Raw genomic sequence first — 14,496 nt, 5'->3', positions numbered from 1 at the left:
CAGGGGAGAACGTAGCTAGGCAGCATCAGATGGTGGTCTGTAGGATGACTTTGGAGACCAAAAAGAGAAAGAGAGTGAAGGCAGAGACAAAGATCAAATGGTGGAAGTTGAAGAAGGAAGACTGTTGTGTGCAGTTCAGGGAGTAGTTAAGACAGGCACTGGGTGGTAGTGAAGAGTGTCAGATGGCTTGGTAAACATTGCAGAAACAGTGAGGGAGACAGCTAGGAAGGTACTTGGTGTGTCTTCTGGACAGAGGAAGGAAGACAAGGAGACTTGGTGGTGGAATGAGGAAGTACAGGAAAGTATAAAGAGAAAGAGGTTGGCGAAGAAGAAGTGGGATAATCAGAGATGAAGAAAGTAGACAGGAGTACAAGGATATGCAGCATAAGGTGAAGAGAGGGGTGGCAAAGGAAAAGGCGTATGGCAAATTGTATGAGATTGGACACTAAGGAAGGAGAAAAAGGCTTGTACCGATTGGCTACACAGAGGGAGAGCTGGGAAGGATATGGAGCAGGTGAGGGTGATGAAAGAAATAGACAGATATGTGCTGACAAGGGAGGAGTGTGTTAAGAAGGTGGAAGTACTATTCTGGGAGCAGATGAATGAAGAAAACGAGAAAGAGAAGGTTGGACGATGTGGGGATAGTGAATCGGAAAGTGCGGTGGATTACCAAGGATGAAGTGAGGGCAGCTATGAAGAGAATTAAGAGTGGAAAGGCAGTCGTGTTCCAGATGATATACGTGTGGAGGCATGGAGATGAATAGGAGAGATGGCAGTGAAGTTTTTAACTAGATTGTTTAGCACAATCTCGGAAAGTGAGAGGATGCCTGAGGAGTGGAGAAGAGGTGTACTGGTACCGATTTTCAAGAATAAGGGTGACGTGCAGTGCTGTAGTAACTACAGAGGTATAAAGTTGATCAGCCACAGCATGAAGTTATGGAAAAGAGTAGTGGAAGCTAGGTTAAGAGGAAAGGTGATGATTAGTGAGCAGCAGTATGGTTTCATGCCGGGAAAGAGCATTACAGATGCAATGTTTGTTTGAGAGAGAAGTATAGAGAAGGTCAGAAGCAGTTACGTTGGGTCTTTGTAGGTTTAGAGAAAGCATAAAACAGGGTGACGAGAGAGCAGGTGTGGTACTGTAAGAAGAAGTCGGGAGTGGCAGAAAAGTATGTAAGAGTGGTGCAGGATATGTATGAGGGTAGTGTGACAGTGGCGAGATGTGCTGTAGGAGTACCGGATGGGTTCAAAGTGGAGGTGGGATGACATCAAGGGTTGGCTCTGAGCCCTTTTTTGCAATGATGATAGACAGGTTGATGGACGAGACCAGGCAGGAGTCTCCGTGGACTATGATGTTCGCGGATAACATTGTGATTTGTAGTGAGAGTAGGGAGCAGGTTGACGAGAGCCTGGAGAAGTTGCGGTATGCACTGGAGAGAAGAGGAATGAAAGTCAATAGGAGCAAGATGGAATACAAATGCATGAATGAGAGAGAGAACAGCGGCATGGTGAGGATGCAAGGAGTAGAGGTGGTGAAGGTGGATGAATACTTGGGGTCATCTCTTCAACGTACATAACAGGGAGTGCAAAAGAGAGGTCAAGAAGTGAGTGCAGGCAGGGTGGAGAAGAGTGTCAGGATCGACATGAGACAGAAGGGCACCAGCAAGAGTGAAAGGGAAGGTTTACATGTCGGTAGTGAGACCAGCTATGTTGTATGGTTTGAAGATGGGAGGCACTGACGAAAAGACAGCAGGCAGAGCTGGAGGTGGCAGAGCTGAAGATGCTAAGATTTTCTTTGGAAGTGACGAAGATGAACGGGATTAGGAATGAGTATATTAGAGGAACAGCTCAGGTTGGACGGTTTGGAGACAAAGCAAGAGAGGTGAGATTGAGATGGTTTGGACATGTGCGGAGGAGAGATGGTGGATATATTGGGAGAAGGATGCTGTAGAGGGAGCTGCCAGGCAAGAGGAAACGAAGAGGAAGGCCAACGAGAAGGTTCTTGGATGTGTTTAGGGTTGACATGCAGGCGTAACAAGAGGAAAATGGAGAGGACAAGAAGATATGAAAACAGATGATCTGCTGTGGTGACTCCTAATGGGAGCAGCCAAAGGAGGAGGAGGAGGGGAAGAAAAAGAAGAGGAAGAAGAAGTAGAAGTAGTAGTAGTAGTAGTTATAGTAGCAGTTTGTAAGGCACAATCAGACCAGAACAGTTTCAGACAGCGGAAAATTTTTTTTCTCTCTAAACGTCCACTAATTGTGCAGTCCAGCAGTGCTACCTTTGGAGAAAAAAAAATCTCTTGCACCCTGAAAAAAAAAATGGTCAAAAAATGTGACCTATCGGTCACAGTCTGGAGCCCTGCAGTATATCGTCACCTTCTTAAAATAATGGACTAAGTCATATTTTCAAGTTTTTCAAAAAACAGAATAAACTGAAACAAATATAGAATATATTTGTTTCAGTTTGTTCTGTTTCACACCTTTTTGTGTGAAATGATTAAGAAATATCATATATTCTATATTTGTTTCAGTTTATTCTGACTTTTGAAAAACTTGAAAATATGACTTAGGCCATTATTTTAAAAAGGTGACGATATGTAATTTTGTAACATGGTAACAGTACATCACAATATGGTAGTTTTTTTTTAAATTCAAATGAAAAAATGGTTTACTGCCTCATCATGTAGTAGAAGAGCTTGCTCTTATTATTACCACAATGGATGTCATGTGACAAAGCTGGCAGAGCATATTGTTCTGTTTGGTGGAGGATCTTCTATACCCAAACCAAATCCACATGACAGAAGACCCATCCCAATTAGTAAAAACAACTTCTCACACATCTTGTTTCATTTGGGAGGTGTCCTGTTCTGCATTTACAACTTCCCGCTCATGGAAATCACATAAAGCAGATCTGCCTAAATCCCATAAAAGCCAATATTGATGTAAGCAATAATGAACGCCCTGGAAAACACCTCCAATCAATTCATGCTTTAAGCTATATTTTCCTACAATGATAACATAATTTTGACAAATAAAATAAAGGTGGCTAATTTTCACTGTGATACCTCAAACAAATTTCAAGTCTGCAACTTTATTTTTATACAGTAATGAAAATGGAGAGCAGCTGAAGGGTAGGAAAAACACATTTTAAAATCTAAAACACTGTGGTATACTCTGGAAAATTTGCAGTGAACAAGTTAAAACATGCAAAAACACCAGTATGATCCTTTAATAGAATGCCAGAGCTTCCTGGTGGAGCTACAGACTCAAAACAAAAACTATTGGGCAGGCCTACTTAACGTAAAGCAAAAGTGGTTAAAGACAATTGTAGAAAGACACTTAATTTTATGTTTGAAGGTTAATGTACAACAGGGAACCATAGAGCCATGTTCCATACAAACATCCTTATGTGCACCATGTAATTAACACAACAGCATTGCTTTGGACACATTTTGGTTTTAAAGCTGAAATCCATGACTTTTCTACCTTAATATGTTGTTTTATTTATCCATCTGGACCATGGATTTAGGTTTCACGTTGGTGCCCCCCACCAAAGATTTTCCCAGTTGACTAGGAGTCGTTAGTTCAAATGACTAGTCATCACACATGACTAGTCACTTGACATTAAACTGACATTGAATTAATTACATTAATTTAATTATTTAAATATATTTTTGGGGCATCAAAAAATTGTTTGCATTCCAGAGCAGAGACATTTTTTTATAAGTAACACTGCTAACACTATGCTATATTACAGAGAAATACAAAACTGTAATAATGACCCTTTAAAATATAAACTTTACAAGCGCATGCACGACGTGAGCCACCTGTTACAGACACTGGCAAAAGCGGTAATGATTCTGAATGTGTTGGAACAATTAACAAGGAGACTGAACATTTCGTTAATTTATTTAATTTATTTTCTAATTTTCTGTTTTAAAATCACACCACTTATGAACTTGTAATAAAACTTGTAAAATGATCCCACACTTTGAATTTTCTGATCGACATTGTCTAATAACCGCAGGGAAGGGTGCCCGGTTAGCACAGCGGTCTATTCTGTTGCCTACCAACATGGGGATCTCCGGTTCGAATCGCCGTGTTACCTGCGGCTTGATCCAACGTCCCTACAGACACAATTGGCTGTGTCTGCAGGTGGAAAGCCGGATGTGGGTATGTGTCCTGGTTGCTGCACTAGCGCCTCCTCCGGTCAGTTGGGGTGCCTATTCGGGAGGAAGGGGGAACTGGGAGGAATAGTGTGATCCTCCCACGCACTACGTCCCCCTGTTGAAATCCCTCACTTTCAGGTGAAAAGAAGCGGCTGGCGACTCCACATGTATCGGAGGAGGCATGTGGTAATCTGCAGCCATCCCCGGATCGGCATGGGGTGGAGTAGCGAACGGGACGGCTCAGAGTGGGGTGATTGGCCAGGTAGAATTGGGGAGAAAATGTGTGAAAAATAAATAAATAAATAATAACCACAGGGACCAGCCGTGTACACGTGAATGTCTGTCCCTGACTGACTGTCACCACAAGTCAGTCTAAGTGGACACTGATACATATTTATGAGGGAGAGGACAAATCAGCTCAAACAAGGCTTGGCTAACCAAGAAGTCTATGAAAACAAATTGTAAAGTCCCTAAATAACCATTAAAAGTGATACAACTGGTATTGTTCATTTTTTTTGTACTTCATCAACATCAGTTTTTATTGAATTAAAAGCATTACATAACCTTTGTAAGGCAAGTAAAAAAAAGAGCTCAATAAATGGTGAAGAGGTGATTTGTGATTTGTCTAATTCAGTAATAGTCTTTGTGTATGGAAGTGATTACGAAGCCTAAAATACAAGCGAAAATTTCATGCATTTATATCTTCCAATGTTTAATGTCAATAAATAGTTCTTCATAAGGTGTTTGAGTATTATTACACTATTAATAGGCTTATACCATATTATTGACAGAAAATTAACAAAAAAAGACCACTAAATCATTACTTACAATTATTTGTATAATAATTTGTAACCGAACATTTCATGGTATTTGGAACCCTGCTACTGTCTATGCTCATATCATCAGGGCATTTTTAGGTCAAAACTTTTCTCTCAACTCGCCCCAAAATGTTGGAATGATCTCCCTTCTTGAACCAGGGCTGCAGACGTGCTTACTTTATATCTATCCATCCATTATTCAAACCACTTATCCTGCTCTCAGGGTCATGGGGATGCTGGAGCCTATCCCAGCAGTCATTGGGCGGCAGGCGGGGAGACACCCTGGACAGGCCAGACACATTCACACCTAGGGACTGTTGGTAACATGGCCGATTCACCTAACCCACATGTCTTTGGACTGTGGGAGGAAACCAGAGCACCAGGAGGAAACCCACGCAGACATGGGGAGAACATGCAAACTCCACACAGAGGATGACCCAGGATGACCCCCAAGGTTGGACTAGAAAGAACTGGTTAGAAAGAAAGAAAGAGAAAGAAAGAAAACCCTAAAAAAACTTTTTCAGGCCCGCCTTAATCTAGATGTCCGTAAGCATGTTGTGATACTGATATATGGCATAGTCTTGATAATGTGTAAATTAAATCCCCCATTATCTATGTCACTACTGGTAATTTAGCCATTGTGCAATTACACCTAACAGGATATGACCTCTTAGCTATGATTAGGGCTGGGTATCGCCACTGATTTCCCAATCGATTTGATTCTGATTCACACTTGATTTCCGATTTAATTCGATTCAATATCGATTCAGGTAGGGCTATTTGAGTTACAATACCAATTTTGTTTGGATATGAAAGCTTATTAAGAGAACTAATGCTGTAAATTGTAAAAGGAACCCTCTAACCTGGTGCATTATTAAAAACATTAATGTTTACATTAAGAATTGACTCCAAAGCAGTTTACAGTCTGTAATTTTTGTTTCACATATCAACGGGGGGAGGCATAAAAAGATCGATTCGGGGATTACAATTTACAATTTAATTTAGCAGATACTTTTATCCAAAGCAACGTACATCCGAGAGCTGATACAATGCAAGCAAGGATCTAGGCAGGAGAGAACAACACGAGCAAGTGCCATATAGCTAAGTTCGAGTACAATAGGACATAGGTGCCAACAGGCAGTGAACAGAGGCAATGCATAGAGTGCATAGAATGCATAGAAGCAGTTTTTTTTTTCATCAGTTCATCAAGTACAGAAGTGTTCACGAAAGAGCCGGGTCTTTAGTCTTTTCAATACTCTGCCAATCGAACAGTTTGGTAACTCGTTCCACCACCACCACCAAACTACAGAATAGAAGAGTTTAGCTAGCAACTTCGGGCCCCATTGTGGTAGGAGTACTAGGCACCTTTCATTGGCAGAGTGTAGTGAGCAAGAGGGAGCGTAGACGTGAATGAGGGAGTTCAGGTAGGCAGGCGGAAGCTGCATTAGTTGCTGTTTTGTAAGCGAGTGTCAGGGTTTTGAATTTGATGCAGGCAGCAACTAGGAGCCAGTGGAGAGATATGAACAGCAGGGTGACATGTGCTCTTTTGGGCTGGTTGAAGACCAGATGTGCTGCTGCATTCTGGATCATCTGGACATACAAGTGGGGAGGCCTGCCAGTAAGGAGTTGCAGAAGTCAATGGGTGATATTACGAGAGCCTGTACCAGGAGTTATGCTGCATGCTATGACAGGTATGGTCTAATATTCCTGATGCTGTGTAGGGCAAATCGACATGACTGAGCAACTGAAGCCATGTGAACCTTAAAGGAGTTGGTCATCAATCATGACACTAAGGTTTCGGGCAGACTTTGTGGGCATGAGCTGAGTTGATTCAAGCTGGATACTAATCTCTTGTTGTAAAGGGGGACTGTCTGGGATGACAAGGAGCTCGGTCTTAGAGAGATTAAGAAGAAGGTGACGTTCTTTCATCCATACCGCTATATCGGCAAGGCATGGTGAGATCTGAGCCAAGACTGTATGGTCTTTCAGGGGGGAACAACGGGAAGAGCTGGGTATCGTCAGCATAGCATGAGGAATCATGGCAGCAGATGACTGCACCAAGTGAGGTGGTGTATACTGAGAAGACAAGGGGACCAAACACTGACCCTTGAGGAACCCCTGTGTATAAGCTGTGCTGTTTGGACACTTCTCCCCTCCAAGATACTCTAAAATATATCCATGAGAGGTAGGACATGAACCAACGGAGGGCAGATCCTGAGATACCAAGCTCAGTGAGCATGGAGAGAAGGATTCAGTGGTTAACCGTGTCAAAGGCAGCTGATAAATCTAGCAGCAATAGAGCTGAGGACTGACTAGCAGCTCAAGCTGAACACGGTGATTCCTTTACCGTCAGGAGTGCAGTCTCGGTAGAGTGCCCCTGCTTAAAACCAGACTGATTCGAGTCATACAGGTTATTCTCAGAAAGGAATTCATAGACTTGATTAAGGACTGTGCTCTCAAGTATTTTTGATAGGAAGGGCTGGAGTGAAACTGGTCTGTAGTTTTCAACCTGGGCTGGACTGAGTGTAGGTTTTTTGAGCAGCGGGGTGACTTGAGCTTGCTTAAATGTGATGGGGAACACACCCATTGTAATTGAGGAGTTGATGTGTATAACTGCGGGGTTAAGTGTGGGGGAAATGGTCTGTAGAAGGTTGGATGATATCGGGTCCAGTGGACAAGCAATGGGTCAAGAGTCCAGCAGAAGTTTGGAGACTTCCTCCTCAGTCAGAGGGGAGAATGAGGAGAGCATGGCCCTGTTAGCTGGCAGCTGCAGACTGAAATGGTCAGGCTCAGAGAACTGGTTACTGAGGGCAGAGTCCTTATCCGGAAAAAAAAAAACGAGGCGAAAATGTCTGCAGTGAGCAGAGTGGTGGGCGGAGGAGGAAGTGAATTGAGGAGTGAGTTAAAAGCAGAGAACATTTTCTGAGCATCAGTAGCACCACAGATCTTGTTCTGATAAGTGGTATTAGCAGTTTTTAAACTGGAGGAGAATGATGTTAGGAGACCGATAGTCACTGAGATCAGTGGGCTGTCTGGATATATGCCATTTTTCTCTCTGCCACTCCAAGTTCCACCTTTTGCTCTCTGATGACTTCAGTGACCCACGGACTATGGGAAGGGGGGGATGTTGTGAGCAGGTTTGGATGTCAGAGGGCAGAGATTGTTAAGAGAGGAGGCTAGTGAGGAACAGAGTGTGTCTGTAGCTTCATTGACAGGGAGTAAGGAGAAGTCATTATGAGAAGGCCTGATAGCCAAGAGTTCGTTTGAAATTTGAGTCGGTGTGAGGGACCGGATGTTGCAGCAGAAGGGGACCAATTGCGGAGGAACATGAGGATGTTCCGGTAGGGTGATTGTGAATTCAATAAAGAAGTGGTCAGACAGGTAGATGTAGGGGGGTGACAGTCAGATTTTCTGTGGAGCAGTTCCGAGTCAAAATCAGATCGAGAGTATTGCTCACTTTGTGTGTGGGAGGGGTGGAGACCTGTTTTAAGTCAAATGAGGACAGAAGTGACAGAAGTTAGCTGATTGGGTTTTATCAGTATGGATATTCAGGTCTCCCATGACAAACAGTGGTGTGTCATCATCCGGAATGGCTGACAGTAACATGTCTAGTTCGATTACCAAGTTCCCCCCATTTGACACCCTGGTGGGAGGTATATGACAACCACAAACAGCTTAATAGCAGCAGTAACCCTGATTGATTGACATTCAATGGAGGAGTTGTTGCTTAGCGGAAAAAAACTTAGTGAATTTTCAGTTTTGGAAATGAGGACCCCTGTACCACATCCATGCCCAACAGAATGGAGTGTGTGTGAGCAAGTGGAGTCAACAGAGAGTGCGACTGGTGTGGCAATGTTTTCTGGAAGGATCCAGGTTTTGGTCAGGGCTAGTATCTGAATGTCTGACAGATTAGCAAGTGATTGGATAAATTCTGTTCTGTTCACAACCAATTGGCAATTCCATAGGCCAAGAGTAAAGGAGGAGAGAGCAGATGAGGCTTTTTTGAGTGAATAGAGGTTCTCAGGGTTGCATTGTATGCGACAGATGCAATGAATCGATTATCAGATCGTTATGAGGAAGATCGATTCAAATCGGGTAAAAGATTAATTGAACCCAACCCTAGCTACAATTACAAGTCAGTGCTTTAAGATGCCTGTAGGTTGACCAATTAATATACGTTAATCTGTTGAATATCTTGTAAGCCACTATGAATAAAATATAAATGTAAAAATATGTCCGATGATGTATTTGGCAAATAAATGTTTGACAAGACCTCTCAATGTAAAATGACAAAAATATTAAGAAAAAAAAAACAGTAAATAGTACAGTGACAACTGTGCCATTTTTTCATTGTCAACCCTGCATGGAGTAAAAATGCAAATACTTTCAATGAAGGAATCACCAACTTATTTGGCTGTACAGCTATTTTTAAGTGCTCATCTGCAAATTCTGGGATTCCAGTGGGGCTTACTCAAATATGGTTGTTCATTATCAGCAAGAACGGTGAAACATGGACCTTCCCCTTCCTCCATAATCTGACAGGGAGATAAAGGGTGGCTCCTAAAATAAAAGCTGAATCCACACTCTAGACCCAGACACTTCCATATCTCACAGCATGAGGGCTATAAATGACAGAGCTCAGCACTTCTCTAATGAGACTGTAACAAATGGGAGGCATTATTTCGCCGAATGCAACACAAGCACATCCACCCACAATTAGACACACACAGATTTGGACACGTGTTAGAGTACATAATAGCCTGTGTATTTGGCTAACAACACCTACACAATTACACATTGTGTATTTTAAGAATATAACAAATTCCTATAAAATACTATTAGCCTCTGCAACAGACCACAGCTAGTTTGGGGGCGGGGTTTGCGAGTGTGTGTGTCTGTGTGTGTGTATTTTAAACATATTTACATTATAAAAACATAACCATAAGTCAGAGTGATGGCTTTATTGAAATTTATTTTGGCCAGCACAACACCTTACTGGAAGTAAATATTAAAACAAGTAAACAACTAACAGGTTTTTCTTTCTTTCAATTTTTTTTTAACAGGTCCAAATGTGACACTTAAAGGGATAGTTTGGTTTCTGGGGTTATTACAATGTGTCCTACTTAGAGTCAGACAAACTCGTGAAACCGGAGTCAAATTCCATGTACTATGTGCAAACCTACATAGCCAATAAACATGATTTTGAATACCTTTTTTATGCCTGTGCATGCAGTTTGAATGGTGAGTTGGGCCAAGCTTAGCTCAACTGCTGGATGTCTACTGCAACCATTAGCAGTTCCTCTCAAAAGAAGAGGACTACACCTTCTCTAACCCTAACCATTAACAATTTTTCTAAACCAACGTTTTCACACATGCATGCAAAAACCTAAATAATAGACTACAGTTTAACTATTTTTTGGCAATTTGCTTGTCATCTTCCTACATAGAGGAGGACACAAATGTGTCTTCTCCCACTGTAGATGGAGATGGATATGTGTATTAGGCCTGGAAATGATGATAGTTTTGATAATCAACTAATCTGATGATTATTACAACAATTAATCAGCTTTAAGCTCGAGATGCTCATTGTAATAGCCATGTGCTGTCAATTAACAAAATGACAAAGAAGCCCATGAAAATGGAGGAACGCCAAGTACAGCTCTCCTCCAACGATGCCAGCAGCAGGGCTTTATTGGGTTTGGTTCTCATGATGAATGAAATGTTCAAACAAGAACATGTCTAGCAGTTGTGTTATCCATAGTGTGAAAACACTCCACTTTTGATATATATATTGTGTGTGTGTGTGTGTGTGTGTATGTGTTTGTTTGTTGGAGTGGGGTTGGATAACAAAAAAAATCAAAAAGCGCTATCTATATGATAATAATTATCAGCTACACCATCAGTACCAACCAACAACCAACACTAGACATCCCATTATTAAAAAAGTGCATATAATTATGTTCTTTAGTCTAACGAAAGAAGAGCGCTTTTGTTTACAAGCTGCTATCACCATTTACTTCCTACTTCTGGCTGCTCTGATGGTCTGTTTTCAAGGCAAAGTTTGGGAAAAGTCAACGTGTCCACCTTAGTCATCTTAGTCAGCGACGCCGACATTATTGATACTGTCAAATAGTGGATTCAGGCTTAATGCATAATGGTCTTGTCTGTCATGTGAGTTTAAATTAGGGTTGCACAGGAGGATTTGTGAAGCGTATTGGCATAGCCCCATACTAGCAAAGATGTAAGCCAACAGAGTATGACGGTAGCACGCACAATCAACATCTCTGTAACTGGGCAACAAGCATGGCACACACAGACCCCCCCCACACACACACACACACACACCACCACCACCACCACCACCAACACACACACACACACACACACACACACACACACACACACACACACACACACCACCACCAACATACACACACACACACACACACACACATACGAGTAAAGAGAGAATATAATACTTTTCAGTCGTGTTATGTTCTAGACTGACTCTATATGTAAATGTACAATCTATATGTTTTGTAATGCTACAATGAAATTTGAGTTATACTTTAAAGACAATCTCCGTTTTCCACCGTTCATGAAAAGATACAGAAATCAACAGATATACCAAAAATCGGAAAGATTCCTCCCCCTTTTATCGACACCAGTATTAACCAATTTGTCTGACTCTATGTAAGTAGGACACAGTAAAAAACCCTTAAACAAAACAACCCCTTTAACCTGTCACAAGTGAGTCACAAGCACATTCTGCCACCTTTAACCGATGCATCAATTCTTTGTATGTGGTCTATGATTATCTTCAACTACATCAGACTTACATCAGCATTGACTGATTGAATAGTGGGATAAAATTCAAAATTGGGGGGGTGAATGGTTATGATTTAACTCGTTGTGAAAAGACAACTTTTTCCATGGACAGGGTCTTTGTCTACATACCTCGACTGTTTGGTCACTAGGCAAAATCTGTTATATATGAACTAATCACCTGCATTGTGGTAGAGCATGAATACAGTGTGGCAATTTGAACAAAAGTTGGGGCAGAAGTGAAGGACAGTGGTAGGGAAGTCAATACGGGACGTATTGTCCGTATCCTGTTTGCTCCTAGGTGTCATGAACAAAACACAACAGAGTACATTTCAATGATAATATTCTTACTGGTTGGTGGGCGGTGCTGAAAGGGGGAACACAACCTCTTCCTCCTCGTACTCCGGTCCATCTTGCATGTCGCTTTCGTCAACAGTGCCAAGTCCCCCATAGCCTTGCGGCGGGGGAGGAAGGGGTGGCAGTTGAGGTAAGACAGTGGGCCCGTCCGGACCTGTAGATGTTGGTGACATCCGGCTGCCTGGACCCTCCGAGGTGGGAGAACAGCACATGCCTCCCACGGTCCCTGAGCTTGCTCCTAGGATAAGTGAATGTCCGCCACCTGCGCCACTCCCTGTTGTGGCCGGCACTGACCCGGTCGTATCTCCCCCAGACATGGGATAGATCGGGCTCATATCGAGGATAGAGTCCGGAGAAGTGTTTGAATTTTGGCGGAGGTTTTGTGTTGCCCCTTGTCCCAAATCACTGACTTGCACCCTGGTCGACTTGGAATAGTTCGGGAAATGGGCCGTCTCCGGGCCTCCGCCGCCTGCCACCCCCGTCCCTGTCGAGACCGAACCCGTATCCTCACTGCTGACCTCCGCAGCCATCATGTTAGGATAATGAGTGGAGGGGGGAAAGTCCAGAAGGGAACCTGCCCTTCCCCTCTCGGCTAGCAAAAACTCTCTCACTGTTTTGAGTTGCGGAGAACAACGCCAAAAAAGTTTCCCGAAGACACGTTTAGCTAACGCTAGCCAACAAGCTAACTTAGCTTAATTTGGCTGCACTGGCAGGCGCTAGCTTCACCACACTCACTTGCTACTATGTAGCCAAGCTAGCGGGATTGCTAACAACCTCGAGAACACTTGATGAGTTTTGGCTCGCTATGTCTTCATTGTTTCCTGAGTTTTAAATTCATTTAAAAAAAGAAATGATCACTCGAAGCTACCACCTAAATCCCTGAAAACAGAAACAGTCACCGATATTTTTTACCCCGTTATTTTACTTCAGCCCTCTTCCTCAGCACCAGTCCACTTATCGGCGAGTGTTGTTTTTATTATCACTGTTGTTTGTGTGTGTGTGAGTGAGTGTGTGTGTGTGTAATCCCGTCTTTTTCAATCTTGCTGTTTTGTTTCCTTTTTAGTTCCCAAACGCCTCGCGTAGTCCGCACAAACGATCCGCCGCTGTCCGCTGAAGCTGGAAGGCTCTCTCCGCACATAAGATCCACCATGTGATGAGTCCAAAGTATTTCTTTCTCACGTATGCGAATCTCAATTCGCCTTTATTCCTCTCTCTCTCTCGCTCTCGCTCTCTCTCGCTCCCTCGCTCTCCTGGCCACGGGCGCGTACTCGCAGACCGATCCAAGTGAACGCCGAGTGGGTAAAAGCGCCGGTTCGATCCGTCAGATCTGCAATCGACGTACAAAGTTTGTGGGAGAAGGGGGTCGGCTGAATGCTCCCCTATCCGAGATAAATTCAAGGGGAAATGGGATCTGGGTCTAAACATGTTATACAGGTTGTTATTATTATTAAAAAAAACACACACCCGGATGAGCGTGACCATAGCTAATCGATTTCATTTATGACGGCTAGGAATTAATAACTGATGGGCAGTTTGATATATAAATAATCTAATGCCCATATTTCCGAGTAGCTACAGCGTTTGTGGACCGTCAAAGAAGACTTATTTATTTATTTATTTATTTATTTAGTTTGTTTGTTTGTATTCTCCTGCCAAGCCGTTTGTGCCACTGACACACCGTATTTATTTATGTACTATTATTATTTCGTATTCCTGTCAAGTCATATATACATAGCTACAAAACAATTCAGTATTCCTTGTCAGTGGTGACACACCACAAGGCCTTGCCTTGTCTCGAGTTGTGAGCAGAAACATGGAATTTGAAAAAAAAATCACTTGGCCTAATTACAAAGAAACATTGCCATGATTTTTGCAACTATGTGGTTGACATTCAACATAGCAGAGTTTGTGTTTTTGTTGTCCCTATTATGGAGCTCCATAGTCTTTCTAACAAGGATTATTTCTGTTAAACAATTTCCATAAAGCTTGTCAGTATTCTAGATCAATGTCATGCAGTCTTCCGGGCCCTTACTTACCATGATCCCTCTAGTTTGGGACTCAGCATTACATCAGGCCAGGAGAATACGGTACATGTTTGGAATGACTAAATGAGCTGAGCACATATAGTTCATGTCTGTCTGACACTGCGTTACTGTTGATGCTCTGTGGTAACCACTGTGTCGGACTGGGAGACATGCCATATGAAAGTATATCACCATCTTTACTTTGGTGTGCCCAATAACCTTTTTTTTTGTTTGACATGTTGCTGCTCCTAACATGGCTATATCACTTGCACATAGGTGAACACATGCCGATGACTCACGATGACT

The 14,496-nt window shown here is 42.6% G+C and overlaps 1 protein-coding gene across 2 annotated transcripts in view; it reads right to left on the bottom strand.

Moving 5' to 3' along the window:
- The window catches only part of LOC130109163 (ras GTPase-activating protein 1-like), a 65,701-nt gene extending 52,520 nt beyond the window's left edge, over nt 1-13,181 (bottom strand). For both annotated transcript variants that reach the window (XR_008809974.1, XM_056275922.1), the window contains exon 1: nt 12,161-13,181. Coding sequence is in view for 1 of the 2 variants with exons in the window: in XM_056275922.1 (XP_056131897.1) it covers nt 12,161-12,699 (539 nt within the window). In the remaining variant the exon portion in view is untranslated. The remainder of the gene's footprint in view (nt 1-12,160) is intronic.
- Nucleotides 13,182-14,496: the final 1,315 nt, after the last annotated feature.

This window comes from Lampris incognitus, chromosome 1 (genome assembly GCF_029633865.1).
Source record: "Lampris incognitus isolate fLamInc1 chromosome 1, fLamInc1.hap2, whole genome shotgun sequence".
NCBI classification, from domain to species: Eukaryota; Metazoa; Chordata; class Actinopteri; order Lampriformes; family Lampridae; genus Lampris; species Lampris incognitus.
The sequence above is the reverse complement of the archived record's forward strand: the minus strand, read 5'-3'. Positions and strand labels throughout refer to the sequence as shown.